Source organism: Homarus americanus, unplaced genomic scaffold, assembly GCF_018991925.1.
Source record: "Homarus americanus isolate GMGI-L3 unplaced genomic scaffold, GMGI_Hamer_2.0 scaffold25827, whole genome shotgun sequence".
In the NCBI taxonomy this organism is placed as follows: domain Eukaryota; kingdom Metazoa; phylum Arthropoda; class Malacostraca; order Decapoda; family Nephropidae; genus Homarus; species Homarus americanus.
This window is the reverse complement of record NW_024738300.1, coordinates 1,763,629-1,788,244: the sequence shown is the minus strand read 5'-3', so window position 1 is coordinate 1,788,244 and position 24,616 is coordinate 1,763,629. Positions and strand designations below refer to the sequence as shown.

Here is a 24,616-nt window from a genome sequence, read left to right as displayed (position 1 = left end):
AACTATTTAATATATATATATATATATATATATATATATATATATATATATATATATATATATATATATATATATATATATATATATATATATATATATATATATATATATATATATATATATATATATATAAGAGTGAGTCACTGTGCAATAGGGGGCAGGGAAAAAACACTTTTATTGGAGTTGCAGGCTGCACTTTTCAGGCATCGTTTGTATGGCTGTAACAAACACCTGTGCAAAATTTCATGCCATTTCATGCATACTTACCCTGCCGCATCGCGAACGACTTTTTGTCAAATTTTAGTGTATACCAAAAATTAGGTGCCATTTAATGTTTTCCAGGATAATGATAAATTTTACATGGGTGACATCGATTTAATTCACATGTTATTTTACAGGTACACCTTATAGAAAATCATTACAAGTTCATATTGAAATTCTTTTTTGTGCGGAACCTTGGCATCATTTTCCTAGACAATAATCTTTGCCTAATATATCCATCTCTCGATTCGTATCCCGTCACTTCAGTGCAAGCTTCAGTCATCACTTTTATGCCTCTCTCGACCGCCTGAGTGCTGTTTGGCCACTTGGGCACCACTAATGGTGTCTCAAGAATGTCATTAACCTGTTGATTTGACAGAGAAGCAATGTAAGGAGGCTCAGTCTTGAGTTCATTCCTCCAGTTAATCATGGAATGATAGTTTTTTGCTTGCCACTTTAGTTTCGGAGTCACCACCTTTCTCATGTTGACTACAGGAGGCACATCCTCATTCCCATCTCCATCTTTACCCTCCTCATCAGTATAGTTTAACAAATTCTCGTCAACAGCAGCATCAGAATCTTCCTCCTCCTCTTCAGATCTGCCAGTGCATTCTTCCTTTTGCTGATTCTCCTCTCTAATTTTTCTTATCATTGAGACAGCTTTTTCTCTAACAGTCATGTCCTCATCTGCACACATACCAAGAAGAAGTTGATCTGTGTGGGCGAAGTATGCATTTCTCTGGACAGCCTTCTTCACTATCGTCTCCTCCTCACTATTCAGGTGTTTCATATATAGCAGGGACTGGAATACGTTCCTTGAGCCGTGTGTTACGTAAGGGTGTATCTTGATGTAAAACCACATTGGAGCACTGAACTTTATTATTGTAATGACAATTCTTTTCAACTCATGGCTGGGTCTTGATGTTGCTACATACAGCCTGAGGATTCTACTCCATAAGGTGTTCCACCTTGACACACAGGGAGGACCTGGCTCAATAGCAGCCAAGTCATCTTCAACAACACCTGTGATAACTCCTTTACAAATCCTATACAGGTATTTCTGATCCCAGGACAGATCTTTCTCCACTTCATCATTAAACACAGGGAAATCAGGGAAACTGACTGGCTGGAAGGCGACAACTGGAAGCTCAGACAAAGACTCCTTGATCTGCTTTCCAATGGGACCACGCCAATGCTCAGGACCACTTGGTTTACCATCATAGTGATAAAAAACTGCGCGGAAAGGCAGCTCATTTCCGTGAAGCTGACATATGAAATAATGGAGCGGGTGACCAAGTAACATTTCAAGATGATGAATGACTCCATTTTCTGATCCTACATTTACATTGGTTCCATCACAACCAACACACACAATGGGCTGCTGGGTTAGATTTTTCTCCACCAGAAACTCGTGAATAGTTTTGGCAATCTGCTTTCCGTGTCCAGTCTTGGGAGTCACATGTGTGAGATATTCATTGCCAGGCTCAACCATGATGACATAATGATCTTTCACCATCATCCTCGAACTCCATTTCTCGGTCTTCTCATTCTTTATCATCACACGAGTGGCGGTCTTCTTACCATCAAAATAGAGTGACGTCAAATTATCTAAACTAGCCATCTCAATTTCTTGCCTCTTAAATCGGTATTTTTGTCTCGCATCCCGCAGCTTATGTGGTCCAATAACCTGACTCTTGTCATCCTTTGTGATAATGCCATAGTCAGTTAAGGTGGCAGTAGCAATGGCAGCTCCAGCATAATCACTAATCAAGTATCGGTCACAAGCGGCAGCCAGTGTAGGGAGTCTTGTCCGGTTCTGTGAACTGGTGTCTGTCAGAGCCCTTGGATCAGGGACAAAATCAGAATCAGTATTGACGAGAGGAATATCTCTTGAATCATCTGAATTATCCTCAACATAAGGAATATCTCCAGCTACCAGATATCTATGTTTTTGCTCAAGCTGTCTCCTAACTCTGTCCGCATCATGCTTCTCTCTTGCCGTCACTCTGTCCCACATCTTCGTTACTTTCATGTCAACCCCTGCAATCTTCATCTTCCTATCACCTCGCTGGTCAAGGAGAAACTGCACCTCACGTTTGGGAACTTTTATAACACAATTACATGCCAGGTGATATCCGTCACACTCCTTAACTATGCACCTCACATCCTGACAGGAGGCAAGGGGACAATAACAGCTACAGATATCAAACAACTCTTTCATTTCTACCTGAAATGCAGCTTTTTTGCCTACATTCTTGTTCTTATTTAGTTCAATTCCTCTACTGTACAATTTTCTCAACCTTTCCTCAATATTTTTTTGGCTAAGAAGAGGAACATTCTGCCTATCTCCAATTGCTTTTTCCCATATTTCTGAACAGTCCTGGGCGGCCATCTTTATAATCATTGAGACATCTGCAAACTTTCCGTCATCACATTTACATCGCCAGCAGTTCTTTAACTTACCCAGGTCTCCCCTACATTACAGTACAGTAACACAACATTGAGAAATGAAATGAGAAAAGGCTGATAATTATCAGCCTTTTCTCATTTCATGCACAGCACAAGCGGAAATCAAAGCGGTCCTCCTTCCTTTGAATCAATATGTAGGCTAACTATTAGGAGCATATTTTTGTTTACATTCATTAGATTTTATGTTGATTATTCTGTTTCATTTCATGATAAACGTAATTAATTTCATGGTTATTTGGAATACATTAATAATTAATTATATATTATTATATTATATCATATTTAAAAATCATGAATTTGTATTTTATTAAAAATCCTTACGTGATAGAGCAAAATGGTGGAGATATGTAAAATCAGCAACCCAAGAATATGTAAGATCACATACATGAATAAAAATAAAAATAAAAAAGTTCCCAAATGCAGACCAGTGTAATCAATATAGGCATAGCACCATACTCATCTGCAACAAGACAACTTAAATGAACTAAGAGATATGAAAAAAAAGTTGATAAACACTGAACAGAACATTGCACCACCACAGCGGCTGTTTGGCTAGTACTGTAGGTAAATTTAAAGATTTCAGTAGAAAATGCGGCAGACTTAACCTCGACATATCAGCTTCAAATTTGGCATGGAGTCTTAGATATGTATAAGGAACAATGCCTGAAGAGTGCAGCTTTGAGCAAAATTTCACTGCCCCCTACTGTGCAATATGTAATTTTTGTGGGGGCACGGGAGGGGGGGGCGGCAAACTCAAGGGCCGCCCCGGGCGGCACACACTCTAGCTACGCCACTGGCTAATTCCCTCCCTGTGGCAGCATCAGTGAGTGAGCGTGTGTGGGTGTACCGGCGGTGTCTGTTCTGCAACAACGGGGAGGCGGACGTCCAACTTATCCAAGACTGGAACCTCACATCCCCTCCCCAGCATACTGATGAACTCTTCTTTAATGGTTAGTTTTACTTTCAAATCGCGCTGTTTTATACAAACTTCTGTCGGAAGGAAACAAGTTGCCCGTGTATATATATATATATATATATATATATATATATATATATATATATATATATATATATATATATATATATATATAACAAAAAAATATGTCTGTGTGTTTGTTTGTTTGTGTGTCCGCAAGAGAATCTCGGAAACTACTTTACCGATGTAGTGATGATGGATGATGTTATATGTAGTGATGATGGATGATGTTATATGTAGTGATGATGGATGTTGTTATATGTAGTGATGATGGATGTAGTTATATGTAGTGATGATGGGGGTGTGTTATATGTATTAGTGATGATGGATGGTGTTATATGTAGTGATGATGGATGGTGTTATATGTAGTGATGATGGATGATGTTATATGTAGTGATGATGGATGATGTTATATGTAGTGATGATGGGTGGTGTTATATGTGGTGATGATGGATGGTGTTATATGTAGTAGTGATGATGGATGGTGTTATATGTGGTGATGATGGATGGTGTTATATGTAGTGATGATGGATGGTGTTATATGTAGTGATATGTTATAGTGATGATGGATGGTGTTATATGTAGTGATGATGGATGGTGTTATTTGTTGATGATGGATGGTGTTATATGTAGTGATGATGGATGGTGTTATATGTGGTGATGATGGATGGTGTTATATGTAGTGATGATGGATGGTGTTATATGTAGTGATGATGATGATGGTGTTATATGTAGTGATGATGGATGTTGTGTAGTGATGATGGAGTGATGATGGGATGGTGTTATATGTAGTATGATGATGGATGATGTTATATGTAGTGATGATGGATGATGTTGTATATGTAGTGATGATGGGATGGTGTTATATGTAGTGATGATGGAGGTATTATATGTAGTGATGATGGATGTGTTATATGTAGTGATATGGATGTTGTTATATGTAGTGATGATGGATGATGTTATATGTAGTGATGATGGATGTTGTTATATGTACTGATGATGGATGATGTTATATGTAGTGATGGATGGTGTTATATGTAGTGATGATGGATGTTGTTATATGTAGTGATGATGGATGATGTTATATGTGGTGATGATGGATGATGTATATAGTGATGATGGATGTTGTTATATGTAGTGATGATGGGTGGTGTTATATGTAGTAGTGATGATGGATGATGTTATATGTAGTGATGATGGATGATATTATATGTAGTGATGATGGATGTTGTTATATGTAGTGATGATGGGTGGTGTTATATGTAGTGATGATGGATGATGTTATATGTAGTGATGATGGATGATGTTATGTGTAGTGATGATGGATGATGTTATATGTAGTGATGATGGATGATGTTATGTGTAGTGATGATGGATGGTGTTATATGTAGTGATGATGGATGGTGTTATATGAAGTGATGAAGGATGATGGTATATATAGTGATGATGGATGTTGTTATATGTAGTGATGATGGATGATGTTATATGTAGTGATGATGGATGGTGTTATATGCAGTGATGATGGATGGTGTTATATTTAGTGATGATGGATGGTGTTATATGTAGTGATGATGGATGGTGTTATATGTAGTGATGATGGATGGTGTTATATGTAGTGATGATGGATGGTGTTATATGTAGTGATGATGGATGGTCTTATATGTAGTGATGATGGATGGTGTTATATGTAGTGATGATGGAGTGATGTAGTGATGATGGATGGTGTTATATGTAGTGATGATGGATGGTGTTATATGTAGTGATCTCAAAAAAACTCCAACCAACCAGATCAGACACAGCCCCGATGCACACACGTAGAAAAGTCGTATTCCCTCCTATGATTTACAGCTATTTTGATCCTTAGGTTCTCTTTCATTATGGCTTATTTTTCTCTGCATTTAACCTCGGTCAGTTACACCACAAAGAGGTTGAATAGTCGTATCCCATCCCATGTATTATAGCTAATTTTATCCTTATGCTCTCTCTCATTACAGCTTACTTTTCTTTGATCTCTAACTTTTCTAGGATGTCCAATCTAACAAGGTAGGTAGGTAGGTAGGTAGGTAGTCCATTCTAACTAGTTATGCCAAAGGTAAGATATTTCACACCTTGGCCTAGCGAAAGAGCCAATATTATCTTGTAAATCATTTGTCAGTCGGAACATCTTCAAGGTTGATTACAGACTGTAATCACCCCTGGGAATGTGAATTACACTTCATGTTTTCTTGTTTCCTATGTGGAGTAAGGAAGGGAATACTAAAGTTAATTCATAGAGAAAAATTTACAAAACTTCCTGACTTAACTCATATTGTCTAAACATTCTTGTGATTTATATTCTTATTTTCATCTAATCTTATTGGTTAAAATTCTAATGAATAACTTAATAAGAGAATTAAGTGTATATTGTCCTCCAAGATCGTGTCGACTTCATATTTTCCTCAGCCATAGAATATTTTCCTCAGCCATAGAATATTTTCAGGTGCTCTGCCCACCAATACTGTCTTCCTCAAATATTGTTTCTATTTCACCAAACGCATTAAAACAGGTACAGTACTTCTTTTCTTTGCAGATTAAAACTGTAAATCGTTGACATGGTTCCGTCTAACTTGGATAATTGCATCGAAGCAAAAGATTTCATTGTCTGTACGTTGCCTTGGCCTAACTGGTTAGTGCCTCCTCAGTAGCTCTTTTGCTTATGGAAAGAAAAGTCTCTAAAATCTCTATTAAAGTCTCTAAGCCTTGACGATTTTTTCAGCAGAAAGGTTTCATGACTTCATGGGCCTTAAGATGAAGTTCTCAGCAATTCGTTACTTCCCATACAATGACTACACGCCCGACAGTAGTGAGCCAGGCAGTACCGTCACTCTCAAAGATTGCCTTGACGCTAGACTGCTTTCTGTTCTGGAACCAGCACTCAACTGCAGGTATGTACAGTATATATATATATATATATATATATATATATATATATTGAGATGCATCTCTTAATTTTTTTTGTTGGCAACTAATGTAATTACTCTTCTAGTATATGCACTTAAGGACCTTAGATGTTGAAGTAATCGAGTATAACTTTAACAACACAACCTTAAATTGCAAGTAATCACCTACAGTTCTGAGATTCGAGCACAGTCTGAGCGTGCTTGGGGTACATTGGAGGATGGCCAGTTTACTGGAATGATGGGCGAATTCCAGCGAGAAGAGATAGACATTGGTATGCCCACGGCTCCCGCTGTAGAGCGGAGTGTTGTCTTGGATAACTTCGGTGCTTATCAAGCTGATGTGGTATGCCCGGTATCCTTGAAGCCTACTCTGTTACCTCAATACCTGTCTCTGATTAGACCATTTGCAGGTACGAGTAATTTACTTTGGTTTTAGCAGGCAAATTTAGTCATCACAAAAACTTTAAAATTAGTGTATTGTTGTTCTAATGCTATAGTGATATACTGCTAAAATTATAGTACAAACTTTTAGGAGCGTTTTACACTAATTAACTACTCCGGAATTTCTGTTTTGAAGAATTTCTTCAGTTCAACTCGATCATGGATAGAAAGCCAATACAGTATACAGAAATAAAAGCACCCGAGAAGGATTTATTGATATCATATTGAATCCTTGTTTTTCTGTATGGAATAGTAACATATAATCACACCTTGAGTGATATAATAATGACCAATACACTTTACATTTTTTATTCATTCACTATAATGTGACTCACATGCAGTAAGCATGTAAGAAGAGGTCACACTCGTGACCCTAAAACAGCTGAACTATCTCTATTCACATGGCCAAGCCGATATATATATATATACATATATATATATATATATATATATATATATATATATATATATATATATATATATATATATATATATATATATATATATATATATATATATATATATATAGTGTATTTATAATGAGACAGAAAACGCTCAACTGTGTTTCAGAATATGTCTACCACTGATAAACTTTCTTACCTAAACAGTACAAGTCACGGGACAGCTCCCAATATTTTTCTTATAAAGAAACAAATGTAAGAACTCAACTAAAACTGAAATAAATGACTTATATGTAACTATGTGATGTAGCCTCAAAGTTGCACAATGATCTTGTTTTTGGCTGAAAAATATATTTTGAGATAAGACATTCCTAATCACAACTGTTCTGTGAATAACACTTCGTGGACACTGTTGAGCAGGAAAAAGGTCTTGACATCGTTTTAGACCATCAGTGAAGGCAGTGAAACAAGTTGGAGCAGCAGTCTAAAATATAACCGAAATTTAGAAATAATCAGCCGTAACTTCAAATGCAAAGATCCTGTATAGTAAGTACCTGTAGGTGCTCCTTCTGCTTTTTAAGTCTCGTACTGTATATTATGTATGGAGACCAGACTTCCAGAAAAATATAACATCCTAGGAAGGTGCAACTGAGAGCGACTAAGATGATTACTGACCTATATGATCTTGATTATCCAATTAGACTGAGGGTCTGAGAACTGACAGCTCTTCTGACATGACAAGACAAAGCGGATCTCGAAAAGACATCACAAGTCTGGAAGGAATAAAAAATGTAAGGAAATATAAATTTGTCGTGATGTCACGCGTCACTAACACGAGTGAACACAACTTCAAGCTCACTAAATTGTCATGAAGACAAATATAAGAAAATACTTCAAGAAAGGGTATTAGACCTAAGAAATAACCTACCAGTTTATGATGTGGAAACGAGAATGGTATTGGGCTTCAAAATAACCCTGTACAAAACTGTCAAGAACACTGGAGGGATCCTACTTAGATTATTGGCCCCCTTCTGTTATTAGGCAAAGTAAGTGAATTAGGCAGAGAATAATGAAACCATAATATTGACAGCATTATGCATTCTTTCATATCATTATATTCTTTGTGATTGCAATATACTTCTTGTTTGATAATGTTTTTTAACTTAGTCGAAAACATTTCTTTGGTTACTATTTTTAAACATTTAATTGCAAGACAATATTTTTTCCGCATTTATATAGGACATTAATGAAAAAGGAATTTATGTAAATTTTTACAACTGGTAAGGATAGATTTAACAGTGACTCATCTCTGTCTTTACAAAATATTTTATCGTAACTTTATTTCATACAAATCTAACACCATTGTTAGAAAATCGCCACTAAAGACACTGCAAATGTCCCAAGCGCCAGACCTTACAAGCAACCAAATTTTTACTCACTTCTGTGTTTTTGGGCGAGAGATACGGTATTTTAACTCTTAACAACCTAACAGGAGCCTAAAGCGTCAAGTAATTAAATAATTCTTCATTTTTTTCTTAAGGAGAACTGTGGGGAGGATTACTGTTGAGTGTGTTGGCGTGGGGCGTGGTTATGTGGCTGCTGCAGAATGCCTGGTGGTGGGTGACAGGAGATCGTGGTGTTAAATTCAGCACAGCCCTCCTGTATGGCTGGGCCGTGCTATTAGAACGGCCGACCTCAAACCCTCCCGTCAATGACTCAGGCAGAGTAAGTCTTTCTATCTGCTAATTTTGTTCCTCTCCTACTTTTGAGTGGGTGGACCAAGGAGTACAGAAGACTCTGAGAAGGGGAGACACATTTCTTAGAGCGGAGTAAGATAATTGTAGAAAGCAACAGGAAAAGGATTTAACATCCACACACATTTCATCCATATTCTCAACTTACATACACAACAGTATACAGTAAGTGTACCACCCACACTAGTTTACAACGCTTCATAAACCAAATCATAGGTTAACATTTTCACCTGATGGATGACAGGTTCCTAGTCATTACCTTTATGTTTACAGGTAGATGTGGGTGGCGGATGCTTGATCATCACCTTCACTTTATGCTTACAGCTGTTGGTAGGATGGTGGCTGGTGTTCTGTCTGGTCGTCACCACAGGGTATCGTTCGTCTTTAATTGCTCACCTGACAGTCCAGGGGAAGTCCCAACCACCTGAAACCTATGAGGATCTGGTGTCTCTGGACAACTGGAAGTGGGGTACCCAGTCTTGGATGTTAAAAGGATCGCCCGGACAATATTTCTCGAGGCACACTGACCCTGTCGTTCAAGAGATAAATCGAAGAATGGAGGCAAGTAAACTTAACTGTGAATTCCATAAAAAATATGGGGCCATGAAGTAGTTTAAGTTAATTGGGTCAATCAGGGGGATGGGCTTGTCCTATAAACCCTTATTAATTAGTATATATATATATATATATATATATATATATATATATATATATATATATATATATATATATATATATATATATATATATATATATATATATATATATATATATATATATATATATATATATATATATATATATATATATATATATATATATATATATATATATATCATGTAGATTCTAGATCCATGAGTATATGTGTTATTAAAGCTATGTGTTTATATTTGTTCTCTAGCCTTTGACAGCTACTGAGGGACTGCACAAGGTATTAGAAGGAAGAAACTCATTCATCACTCCCAGATTTTACATTACCGTCGTCATCGATTCCCACTACACTGACAGCTACAGCCAAAGTCCCTTTTACATCAGCAAAACTGGAATTAAAATAATAGCTGCCTTTGGCTGGTCTTTCAGGTACGTATATATATATATATATATATATATATATATATATATATATATATATATATATATATATATATATATATATATATATATATATACAAACAAATACTAATTCTGTAAGAGGTGTTGTGATGTAATGGCCCCTGTCCCATCAACAGAAAGTATTATATAAATAGGTTATTTACATCTGATTTATATTCAGATTTCCCTGTAACTTTCCACTGGATATGAGGTGACATGTTCAATGCACGTGATAAGGTGTGCCCACGGGAAGCTGCGTCATACTATGCTGAATAAAGGCATAAAGAAGCCGGCTCCTGGCCACCTAAAGCGGGCAGTAGTTTGATATCCTTGATTAGAGGAAGACGTTATTTGAGAGCTGCAGTGGATGGCTCCGTCTTCCCTCGAGGGGAACGACGTACCTATTCCGTTCTCCCTCGATGGGTCACTACTCAGAGAGTAGCACTCCCAAACTTACATTGAACGGAGGGTAGGTGACCCTCTTTCTCTCTCTTCACGCTCATAGATAGCGGAAGACACGGTGATTTACACATCAGGAATTGCAGCTCGTGTGAGTACGAAAACAACATATCAGTCTACGTACCAAGGCGTCGGTGTTTTGTGAAACTAGAAAACAAACACCCTACAGTGACGCGTTACAAACAATGTCCGAGTGCTAAGAATATCCCGTATTGAGACGATAATTATTGAGTGTTTCTCATTCTGTCGCCCAAAGATGGTGCAGAATTATTCCCAATAACCGCAATTGAGTTATTGTTGACGTGAAATCCCTGTTATCGACAAGTGAGAGGGGTCAGGAACGCGTCTGTCAGCACCTGACCATTCTGTGGAAGATATTCCCCCGTGGTGAAGTGTATTCACCCGGCGTTCGTCATGCAGCGCGCCCCCCGACTCATAGCGGAGGGAAGAGTGCTGTTACCCACCCAGCACCCCCCACCTGGGACCATCTGTGGATCGCGTTTTCTATACAGACGCCCTAACTCCTGTATAGGTATTTAAAGAGTAAAATACTTCATACACAGTGAACCTCTATAACTTCTCAAGTGATTGTTACAACTAACAGTCATAACACCATATACACAGTTGGTAAAGGTAGAGGAATTATGTTCTCCCCATTACTGTGACATAGACATACTGGTTTAGAAGAACATATATATATATATATATATATATATATATATATATATATATATATATATATATATATATATATATATATATATATATATATATATATATATATATATATATATATATATATATATATATATATATATATATATATATATATATATATATATATATACATATATATATATATATATATATATATATATATATATATATACATATATATTTGTATATATATATATATGTATATATGTATATATATATATATATATATATATATATATATATATATATATATATATATATATATATATATATATATATATATATATATATATCAATATCTATATCAATATCTATATCAATATCTATATATATATCTATATATATATATATATATATATATATATATATATATATATATATATATATATATATATATATATATATATATATATATATACCAGCTGGATTCGGTAAAATGCTACTGACACCACATACGAGGCATGGGCAGTTCCCAATGAGGTTCACGGCGCCATCACCTCGATGAACAGGCTTTGTGTGAAATATAACAGAGTCTAGGACTGCTTATAGTGTCCTTGTGGGTTGGTCGGTAGCATTCCCTAGTCCCACCCAGTAGGTCGAGGGTTCGATTCCTGGCTGGTGAGGTCATTGATTATATGTTCAAAGTCCGCGTGTTATACGGACTAAAAATGAAGTATATATATGGTACCTCGTGTTTCATACCAGCTGGATTCGGTAAAATACTACTGACACCACATACGAGGCACGGGCAGTTCCCAATGAGGTTCATGGCGCCATCAGCTCGATGAACAGGCTTTGTGTGAAATATAACAGTCTAGGACTGCTTTTAGTGTCTTTGTGGGTTGGTCGGTAGCATTCCCTAGTCCCAACCAGTAGGTCCAGGGTAAGATTCCTGGCTGGTGAGGTCGTTGATTATATATATATATATATATATATATATATATATATATATATATATATATATATATATATATATATATATATATATATATATATATATATATATATATATACAGTATATATATATATATATATATAACGTAAGTGTAAATATGCAATAGCAATAAAAGATATTGTTATAAGTGTTACATTTACTGCTACAGGAAGATGAACTGTTAAATATGCTACACGTTGAGTTTATGTCCATAACCAATACTGAGTTATTAAAAGTTGCTGAATTATGGCAACAATCCTGTGAGCTGATGTGAACATTAGTTTCTGCAAATGATTCGTTCACTGCCCAGGGTGCGACAGGACGTGACTGCAGTTGTTGTGACTACTAATCAATCAACATCCTGTCAACAAAATTCTTTCGTATGGTGTGAATAAACCCCAGTTACCAGCACCCCAGCACCTCACCCTAGTGATGACAAATCTCTGGCCATGAAAGATGGTCTCAGCATTCTGAGGTATGGTGTGGTGGATGACCTAGTGTTACCAGGTGCGGTAGTTTGCTGTACTCAGAAGTTTCGTGAAAATTGACCCAGTCACCGGACCTTGGAGTCCTTTGTGAGTGACACGCACAAGTCTACGGAATTGCGGCAACAATTTCACATTATCAAGAAATTCTAGAAAGGAATTCTTCAATCAAGCCTACAAGAAATAGGTGGTATCTAGGTATACATTAAATATATACACACATTTACATGTTCGAGACATAACTCCACATTGATAGGACATCGATAGGTTATTGTCATTGTTGTAAGTGCTTACTTATTTTAATTTATATTGATGTGAAATAATTCCCGGTATTTATTAGACATAGAATATGTGGACATTTTCTTTTGATCCCAGGAAGGATAAGAATGTTCATAATTTTCAAACTACATATTTTAATGATGTCAAAGACACATCTTCTTAAAATAAAAATGTATTAGTTCTACAAAAGTATCACAGACTGTAAATTTTCAGCCATGCCGTGTTCAACCCTTCACAACTCAGTACCATTGCTCTCTGCACAAAGGAATGTTTCGTTGACAGAGTCTTAAACACCACACACCCATTCATACAGCGTGATGACAGTAGCAAAAGTTGTACATTGCTAAGAAGATGTGTTTTTAAACACGAAGTAGGCGAAGATTATTTCTGCCATGTTGCTTTTGATATTGGCAGTATTGCTTGTGTTTGAAGTCATGTTTTTTTTCTGTTATTATAAGTCAGTGTCATCCAAGATAAAAATTGTTCATAACATTTTAACCCAAAAGGCACTGAAGTATAGGACCCCTGTAGTAGATAAAACCCCTACAGTAGTAAAATCCACAGCTTAGTGTCTACACCTATGTTTATAACATGGTTAGGGTTGTATAGGATGTATTGTACTCTGTGAGCTTATTTAGGCCTCACGGAGCTTGGCCGGTGGTAACCGAGCGATGTAATGGCCCCTGTCTCATCAACAGAAAGTATTATATATATGGGTTATTTACATCTGATTTATATTCAGATGCATCCCTTGTAACTTTTCACTGCCTATGAGGTGACATGTTCAATACACGTGATAAGGTGTGCCCACAGGAAGCTGCGTCATACTATGTTGAGTAAAGGCATAAAGTAGCCGGCTCCCTGGCCACCTAAAGCGGGCAGTAGTTTGGTACCCTTGATTAGAGGAAGACGTTATTTGAGAGCCGCAGTGGATGGCTCCGTCTTTCCTCGAGGGAAACGACATACCTATTCCGTTCTCCCTCGATGGGCCACTACTCAAAATCACTCACACCAACTAATATCGAACGGACGTTGATTCACGTTTATATAAATAAACGCCGTCCTTTCTCATCACACTCATAAATAGTGGAACTTACGGTTGATCTACACTCAGGAATCATATAAACATAATACCTTTCTAATAAAACAAGAAACTTCAATTGGGTTTCGTTACTAAAGCCCAATATAATATATGTGAACTAACCTGGTTAGTTGGGAATTAACCATCCGGCTCAGTGATTATGATTCCTGCCTTAAGTTTACAATATATGGTTAATACTTAATAATCAATGTTAGTAATGTGTATACGTGCCGCCCTAACTACACAGTTGCCCCTCTGATGTGGCCCACTCACGCAAAAAGGGTGAGCACCACTGCTCTACATCAAACATGAAGTTTTTGGTTATCGGGAAATATGTTCATTATACTCATGTAGAGTTTTCAAACCACATATTCTCACATTAGGGCAGTCAACCTGGCTTGATGAAACATTGGGGTTTCTATTAATTGATCTCCAGTTTCATTTAGCTATCACTTAATAATAACTGGTTATGCAACGACTTAAAGGAAACGGTATTTCTTTTGTATTGATTGTATTATAATGCAATTTTATAACCGGAGAAACACTTTGTGGACACCCTGCTGCTATCTGAAACAATGATAATTTATTAAACATATGTTATTATTTGCAGTATTTAAGTATTAGCATAATTATTACATAACATTTGTATTCTTAGGAAAGGAGCACCATATTACAGGCGATTTCATCAAATGGTTTTACGGTTGACTGACGCTGGCATTATACAACACTGGACTGATGACGTGATAGCCAGGCGCGTGAAGGAGAACAGGGCAGCTGCTGCACTGGACCCTATTGCAACCCTGGTAAATGTTGTGCACGTTGGCATCACCCCTCTCTCTCTAGGAACCACATTTGTGCATTACTTATTTTTTTGCGCCATAATCTGAAACTAAGTAGCAGTGATATCTGTATTGCCTTCGGATAAGACGATTTTACCATTTTTAATTCCATTTCCTCCCAATTTAATTTTAGCTATGAAGAATTTAACCTTTATTTGACTCAGTAAGTAATTATGGTGTGCATTTAGAGTTTGATTCTGCCACTTCCCAGATGTTTACAGTGAGGGAGAGAAAATCTAAATAATGGAGACCACTGACTTGACCTATTACTGTAGGGAGGCGAAACACTATACAAAGAGATCCTCTAACCTGCCGGCGGACCAATGCATGAGCGCATAGGAAACAATTAATATTCAGAATTCAACATATTTCTTAATAGACTGAACTTAGATAAGAACACAAAAATTAAAGAAAAAAAACGGATAATACAAAGGAAGGACTGCAGATTAAAATTTTTATAGATATGAGGGTACACAAAAATCTAATCTGTGATCTAATGATTTGATAATGAAAGACAAAAGTTGTTCATAGCCTCGTTGTAACACCTTCATAATTTTCACAGAGTAACGAAAAAGAGATGGTCCTAGGGATGCAGCACATGCAAGGCGCCTTCTACCTCTTGTTTCTGGGGTGCGGCCTCGTCATCCTCATCCTGCTGATGGAGTATATCGTCCAGTATCATCCTCGTCTCAACAAAACTTTCGCGATTACCACCAGACCTGAGGAATGATGATACTAGGAATATAAAAAATCGAATACAGCAAAATTCAAATATTAGACAAAAGGGCTAACTATCCTGTGAAGTAAATATTTTGATCTATTTGAGAATGCTAACAATGGTAAATAATATATGTTCACCAGTTATTTATACCATATGATCTGTACAAGACCAACCAAATAGAAAATATTGAAAATTTGACTGTTATGTTAGTGGAGGTTATACTAATTACCCTTGTGGATACTCGCATCTATATTGGATAGAATTTATAAGAAAATCCAAAAGACTTTGCAGGGTTTTAAGATTTTTTTTCACAGTTTCAGAAAAATGGCAAAAACTAACCGCTAACTATACGAGTTTCCCCCGTCACAGGCTGGAGTGAAAGGGGAGAGAGGTCGGGGAAACACAGTGGTTCCTTCGTTTTGTTTAAGCCTTTTTTTTTCATATTCTTTCGAACTCTTCCTTACTTTTCCAGGCGATACACATCACAATTTTTCAATGAGGAAGCTCAAATTTTGACCCAATAGTGACCAAGTGTTTAGGCTTTTATTTCTTATTGTCTTTTTTTCAGATTTTTATTTAATATTTGTTTATGGCATGTCATAACAGGATACTCCTTAATTAATAACGTTTTGCTACACAGAAAAAGCCCTAATTGATAGATTATAAGTTTACTAAAAACAGTACTTGGGAAATTAGAATTCTTCTTGAATATGAGTTATATGGACCAGGGCCGCATACTCAAAACACCTCATCAATTACGTACAGTAGCAGAGATACGGTATCGTAACTTACAGACTCCTTACAGTCTTGTAAATTTCTCATACTTAAAATTTAATTACAGGTCCGTAAGCAGTCCGTAACTCTAATGCTTACATTGTAAATTCAGTTCTCTTGTCTGAAGGTAGATGGCAGTGCAAGAGCTAGTTGGCCAATCGTCGCTCAGTTAACAAAATCATCAACCAATCACAAGAGAAGGAGAAATCAGCTGAAATCGACGCACTTGATAATTGCTAGACGGACTTCAAGCGTCATAACTGACGATGGAATTATGTTTGAGTAATACTTTTTTTTTTTACGGGGATCAGCCCACAAGGGCACAGGTCACTGACCCACATCAGGGCCTGGGGGGCGAAAATGTAATAGTTATTCATAGTAAATAAAATTTATAATAAAAAGTAAAATAAAATAATAATAATAACAATAATAATAATAACACTGTAATAATATTAATAATAATAATAATAATAATAATAATAATAATAATAATAATAATAATAATAATAATAATAATAATAATAATAATAATAATAAAGAACTATAAAGAAATAAACAGAAATAGTGAGAAACAATATATGTATGTTGTGTTGTCAAGTAAGAGAAATAATTGAGACCCTGCAATTGTGTGTAATTTAGGTAGAAAGACAAATCAGCAACCTGGGATTTGGTCACAATTTTCGTGATGCCATATAGCAGCAGGGTCTACCATTAGACACCACATTATGTTTCCAATATCTTCCCAGGCGGTAGTACCTCCCTGTTTGATAGCTGCCTACTACCTGTTGAGGTTAATGGTTAACCACTGATCAAAATAAGCAAATATATATATATATATATATATATATATATATATATATATATATATATATATATATATATATATATATATATATATATATATATATATATATATATGTTGGAAAAATTATTATAAAACGTTTGTCATCTCTACAAATGTAATTTATTTTTAAATGAAATTGATTTTTTTTAGAGAATTTAATTGTTAATCATGTGCATTGCAACTTTCTTAGGTTAGGTTAGGCTAGATAAGGTAAGGTTAGGTTCTGTTAGGGTAAGATACATTTCACTAATTTGGCAGCGAAAAATATTACTAATAAACGTATCGGATAAGAAACTTATGAACATAATTCTTTTTCGAAGAAAAAAATGCTATACCACTGTTAATTTACCCCCCCTCTCTTTATTAGGTTTGATGAACTCAGATTGGGTTAGGTATTATTTGGCAGAATAGCTTGTTATAACTTGGTCCTAGCCATACCAAGAAGGCAGAATCTAGGCAAAAATGTTAACTTGACCTCGTATTTGGCTTTCATTACTGACGGACATCTACGGCTATACCACATTAATAAGGTCTAACTGCAAGTTTACTGTCATAAAAAAAATATTTGTACCATAAATGTGGGCAATACAAATCTTCTATTTTGGTACAAATTACTTGATAAGTTGTAAGAAGACAAAAGCTTCATCTCTTCCATTCAGCGAGAAATAGAAACACTTAAGCCTCTTCTTATGGTAAAAAATGAACTAAAAAGACAAACTGTAATATCGTATTTTAGTATGTTGACGTACAAAACATTTTCTTCATAATTCTATGATAAAACAAAACAAGTCTAACAAGTATTATAACAACATATATTATTAATTTTGTATGCAATCGGGAGAAAGGCGACTACTATATCCGGGTTGAGGGTGTTAGAGCACCTAAGGAGGTGCTGTAAGTTAAGGCCTCGAATACAGACTCGCCAAATATTTGTTTTGGGTATACAGATCGGAGACTGTAACTCCAGTTATAGGGTAAACAAAGAAATACCGTCCCATAAATGCTTATGAGTATGCGGCCCCAGAGATAATAATTTCTGGTAAACAGGTTTGTTTTTTGTATTTCTTAAGTCAAATAATTGTGTCTAAGTTATTTTCACGCTTTTAGTAGAAACAAAAATGAAGATTTAATTTTAACTCACCTCCATATACCTGTATATATCATCAGTCCATATAGCATGAGGACTTCCACATACAAACAATACCTCACTAGTCGGGAATCTAACCCTAGGATTTGTTATATTCCACACAAAACCTATTCATCTTGCTTGTTAAGCGCCGTGAACCTACATTGGGGTTTGCCCGTGACCACTGTGTGGAGGGAGTAGCATTTTGTTGAATCCAGCTAGGAAACACGAGGCCACATATATACTGTGTAGGCGGGTCAATATATGAATAAAACACCCTAACACGAAACAAATTATAACAAAAGGTTTTTCAGTGTTTGTTTGACCTACTGGGTGTTGTAAACGACCGAAGAAAAGTCTATCAAAATCTGACCACTGGAAGTGGGATAAAATTGGGTCAGTTCCAAGATGGCCGCCGTTGACCCTGAAAATCAAGTAGACAGCTGTAACTTCCTTATAGACCACGGGCCGAGGTCAGCTATCTTGCTTAGTTTTCGAGATCCGTAGTCCCCACCTGGGAACTGCCTATAAATATGCTAGTTATGTTATATGAACATCCATAAACCCTAAATGACATGTTCCCAACTTTAAATCTTGCACGTTAGGTAGAAATTTGATAAATTCTAATTTACTGGCTGCTATGGAGATGTTTACCTTAGAGTACAACATTGTTTTAAGCCAAATCTAAAGGTAGCGACTAGCATTAGTTGATGGAAATAGCCTTATTGTACACCTTAAAGGCCTAGAATGTTCTCGTTGCTAAGCGTAATATTCCCCACCAACCATAATTTATAGCCTTATATTACTTGATGTTCATTAAAACCTTCAATAAATGCAGGCACAACAATACAAAGCAACAAGCGATATATATTTAATAACTCTTAATTGGACATCTTAAAACACATTTATATAAGTATATTAATTCTAGATAATAGCTTTACACATCGGCTAAAATGTAATAACAAAATATTGAAGAAATTCAATCATCAATATAAAAAATAATGGAAAAATATTACACATAAGAAATTACTTTTGTTACTATTAATATTACTAATAATTGATAATGATTAGTATTAATTGTTATTACGAATTATTAATAAATACAAGAAAGAAGATTTATCATCAAATCAAGCCGTAATTACTACATAAAAGGGCGACTTTAAAGGACTGGTTATTGGTGGAAACAAACATTCAGTTTTTCAACACAAATAGGCAGCTCCTTTAATGTGGTGCTCCCTTGCCATCATTTATAAAGTTTAAGAGACTAACACTGTTACACACGTCTCTGTTATTATTATAATGTGCCCTTGAAAGTGGGATCAACTGTACAGAATTTAGTATGATTGATTTAGGATCTGAACATAGTCTACCAGTGGTCAATATACTATATTTTTCAGATATTAAAGTTCATCATCTGAACCTTCCGAGTCTATATCTTGTTCAGCAACTACTGTTTCTGGGGTAGTGGTTGAATTATGACACACTGAACATGAACACAAGTCGGTGCAAGGAAGCTTGTTATGGAGACATGTGCATCTTCCTTGTGCACATTTTGTTTTCTTACATGAACAATGCACAAGTTCCATTACACTAAATGGTGCTGGGGGAAAAGTCATCCAATCGACTACCAATTTTTTGTCTTCTATTTTCCAGCCATTACTTTCAGGTGGCGGTATTTCAGGATTTTGAACTAGACATCGCTTATATATTGCTGCCTGATAATTGGCCCGCTGTATGTGCTTCAGAAGGGAATCCTTATTCGGGGGTAACCTACATTCTCCATATCTGCCAGACTTAAACATTTTTCACCCGTGATTCATTTACATCACAGCAATCCTTTTGTCCATATAGCTCGCATATATATGCCTCCAGCTCATCAGATAGAGTCTGAGAAACCTCAAATACATTTCCAAGTTGTGCTAATGCTGCACAGTGAGCAGGATTTGATATCATGATTTTGGCAGAGTTCTTTTTTCCTATTCCATGCTAACAGTCACAACCGGTCACACAATGAAAGAAGGCTTCCCCACCAAAATGGCCAAATATTTGGCATAGAGCAATTGTGCGCATATTATCTCCTTTACCAGTATGGAAGTACAACTCGACATCAATGTCCATACAGAAAGCTACAGCGACCAAAGTACATCAGTATCTGGGCTGTTTATAACTATGTGTTCACTAGTATTGGCAGCGTGAGCGCTGTGTAAGAGCAGCCTGGTATCTGCTTCCTCTTGGGTTGTATGCACTGCTGGAATTGGTTTGACTTCAACAGCAGTCTTTATATTATTCACACGAATCAGATTACACTCATCCCCGTGACCAACAATGAGTGCGATGTCTCAGTCTTACACCAGTGGTCAAAGAGAAACTAACGTGCAACTTTTGAGACTGGGAGCATTCATATTCGTGATAAGCAACATCTAATTTACAAGAAAAAATTCATTTGAAGTAGTTCCTTGACTGGTACTACGGAATTGAATGATATCGAGCCTCTACCCGCGGTCTATTATTATTAGGTGGAGAACAATAATCTAACCGAGGGTTTTAAGGGTCCTGGCATTCACTGGTCCACAGAATCCGTAAATCCAAGATGGCGGCCAATATGGCGGCCAACACTCCCAAACGATGTGATGTAGGACAATGGTTTTTGCTTCATTTTTTTCTTCATTAGATATTAGTTATTTTAACTTTCTTTCGGCGTTATTTTCTTGAATATATTGAATATATCAGTGGATGCTTCGTACTGCACGAGCACTGATCAAAGCAGATTGCACTGGGTCTTGGCTGAATCACTTAAGTGCTGTTTCCGACACCTTGCCAATATTTGTTGCAGCAGGACACTACAATTACCAGAAGTCTGCCTCTCTCTACACCCAAAAAATGAGTGAAATGGAGAGCAAACACCCAGATATCTACAGGAAGTTTCAAGAAGGCTTCCATGTCATTCATCAAACAAATCAGTTTTGGGCAGGCCTCGGTTGCGATCTAGTCATCGAGCAAACAATTATGAAGTCACTAAAAGGCACAGGCGGCTTGCCTCATGGCAGTAATATGACGGAAGAACAGCAAGCATAGTGGACAATGTCAGCCCCCATAATGTCTGAGTTCAAGACTGCCATGCAGAGTTCATTGATCTCAGATACACCACAAGTGAACAACACAAAGATTCAACTGACGCCAGAATTGCAAGAGACGCATCACACCTTTCGAAGAGAAATATCATCAATGGTATGGTGGCGAAAGAAGACGTCAATGTGCATGAATACGGATCCGTTGGAAAGAACATCGTTGACAGAATGATTGGACAGCATGTTTTTTCCTTCTCTTTCAAGAGTAAAGACAAAGACCCTGGGAAATTCATCTGCTGTCAAGGTTGCTCCTGGCAGAACCATAGATCCTGGCCTACTGCTCCAGCGATTCTTTGTAGTGTCAAGGACAGCGATGGCTGTTATGTTTGGTGGGAAAAGCACATGTTCTCTGGCAGCCTTGCGTTATGACATACTCACTAAGAAAGTCCTCTCTGCAAAATCATTTGTTATGTCCGACCGTCTTCCCCCAACCGAGTCTTCCACCAAATTCCATTGTCTCAGGGTGTACTTTCAGACCATGAGGGGGATGGGGATGGAGAGTGATACTGATCCTCTGAAATGGGCTGTAGACTTGAAGACAATCAACTTGTACCTATAATGTCTGATATGAATGCTGCACCTGACATTCTATTGAAAATGGTACATTGCAATTGCGCAAGTGGTTGCAGTTGCAGAAGATCTGGGCTTCCATGTACTTCTTCATGTGGATCATGCCAACTTACGTCTCTGTGGCAATCTGCACAACCAGTTTTCAGAGGAACTAGAGGACAGTTTTGAGGACTAAACTGAGACTGTGAAGAGTGACAGTTGTTGTTTCACTATTGCATTTAGTATGTGTAATATTTTTCCCTGAATCTTTCAGTGTACTCACTGAAATATATTATTCTGAAACATGTCAATAAATTTACTCTAAAACAACGGATATTTGCATTCTTTGGTCCTAAAACTGCTTTTCAGGTAAAATAATATGGGAGTTATTGGTATTGGTGCCTTCATTCAGGATGTTGGCCGCAATCTTTGATTTAAGGAGCAGTCGGATTAAAAATTTATTGGCACCAATGAATTCCTTGACCCTTAAAACCCAGGCTATATACAACAAATATTGTTCTCCACCTAATTTTCAGGGTCAGCGGCGGCCATCTTGGAGCTGACCCAGTTTTAACCCACTTCGGTGGTCAGACATTTTTCTGTCGTTCACAACACCCAGTAGGGCCAAAAACCATTGACATATTTTATGTTAGATTTTTTGGTGGTCTGATAGTATATTGACCCGTCTAATATCTCGTCAGTCCTTATAGCACTTAATGGCGTCTCCCAGAACATTATGGGCGGTTAATGGCGTCTCCTAGAACATCATCAGCAGCGGTTAATGGCATCTCCTAGAACATTTTGAACCGTTAATGGTATCTCCTAGAACATCACGAGCAGTAATAGTGTCTTCTAGATCATTATGAGCGGCTGTTAATGGCGTCTTCTAGAACATCACGAGCGGTTAATGGCGTCTCCGAGAGTATCACGAGCGGTTAGTGGCGGCTCCTAGAGCATCATGAGCGGTTAATGGCATCGCCTTGAATATTATGAGCGGTTAATGGCGTCCCCTGGAAGGTTACCGGCAGTTAATGGTGTCTCCTAGAACATTATGAACCGTTAATCGCGTTTGCTAGAACATCACTTCACGTATCAAAATCATTTTGTTTTCATGATATTTCAGAAAACAACAAAGAAAACTCAACGCATGTTTGTATTATTTCTCAGCCTTATAATTACTCCAAAGTTTTAACATCTCCAATAATGATTTTTATTCCCGGGTAACGCTGGGTAACTCTGCTAGTATTGTATATATAATGAAGATAAAAAAAGCTTCATGTGGGATGGTCTGCCTCAAGAGCTTGTTGACGAATAACACTGCGTGATGGATTGCTAAACTACCTGTTTGTCCTAACTGGCCTTCCCATGTGTTCAGAGATAAGGGCCTTAAGTTAACGTTTTGTTTTGTCAACACACATCGCATTACACTCACATTTATACTACTGAAGACCTCTTTAAACCTGACAAACTTCCAGTGTTACGGTTTGATTTAAACATTGCCCTGATCTTTACTTGAGGGTAAAACTCTCCGGAGTAAAGACATGGAGGTCAGTATAGCAAAATCAATTCAATTTAATTTCAATATTTATTCCTTGATAGAGGAAGCGGGATCCTAGTGCTGTCACTAGGTACCCCCGTACAATAACACCAGAATCATCTGGCAAGTGTCACAAGTATATATAAATATTATAAAGGGGCTTACTAAAGCCTAAGGAAGGAAGGGTTTTCCTTCAACACATCATCAATATTGTTTACAAAATATCTGGCCAGTATGGGGAGGATCATGGTGTCTCCGTCAAGGGGTCGTGGAGTGGTGGTCCAGCAGGCGTCACGGAAGCGTTGTGTGTGGGAACATCTTAGGAGGTAGTGGACAAGGGTGCGGCTGTCTGGTCTTCTGCATAATGCACAAGCGCGTTGCTGAGGGGATGCGGGGATGCCAATCTCCCAAGCAAAGTCCTACCCAATGATGATACGGGCAGCAATCACGCCCCTTTTCCGCGACCCTTTCCCATAGACATACGAGAGGTCAGGGAGTTTACGATAGCAAAATCTGTTACTAGTTCAGTTGAAACCCCCAATGTGTAACGAGATTTCAACTGTTTTTTTTTGTGAATGGCCAACCATTGTGTTTATAACTTTGTGCTGCTTTGTGTGTTTAAAAAAGAAAAGTACATATATATATATATATATATATATATATATATATATATATATATATATATATATATATATATATATATATATATATATATATATATATATATATATATATATATATATATATCATGTAGATCCACAATGAAAACGTGGATAAGATAAATCTTGATAAAATCACACAAAGAAAAGG

The 24,616-nt window shown here is 36.8% G+C and overlaps 1 protein-coding gene across 4 annotated transcripts in view; it reads left to right on the top strand.

Annotated features, from left to right (window-relative positions):
• LOC121873786 (probable glutamate receptor) overlaps positions 1-16,044 on the top strand; it is a 53,544-nt gene extending 37,500 nt beyond the window's left edge. For 3 of the 4 annotated variants that reach the window (XM_042377486.1, XM_042377487.1, XM_042377489.1), the window contains 8 exons: positions 3,549-3,680; positions 6,462-6,630; positions 6,817-7,055; positions 9,028-9,212; positions 9,566-9,802; positions 10,143-10,321; positions 14,944-15,091; positions 15,690-16,044. In XM_042377486.1, coding sequence (XP_042233420.1) covers positions 3,549-3,680; positions 6,462-6,630; positions 6,817-7,055; positions 9,028-9,212; positions 9,566-9,802; positions 10,143-10,321; positions 14,944-15,091; positions 15,690-15,857 — 1,457 coding nt within the window. In that variant the 3' untranslated portion in view covers positions 15,858-16,044. The remainder of the gene's footprint in view (positions 1-3,548; positions 3,681-6,461; positions 6,631-6,816; positions 7,056-9,027; positions 9,213-9,565; positions 9,803-10,142; positions 10,322-14,943; positions 15,092-15,689) is intronic. The other variant, XM_042377488.1, reaches the window with a different exon arrangement.
• The last annotated feature ends 8,572 nt before the right edge of the window (positions 16,045-24,616 follow it).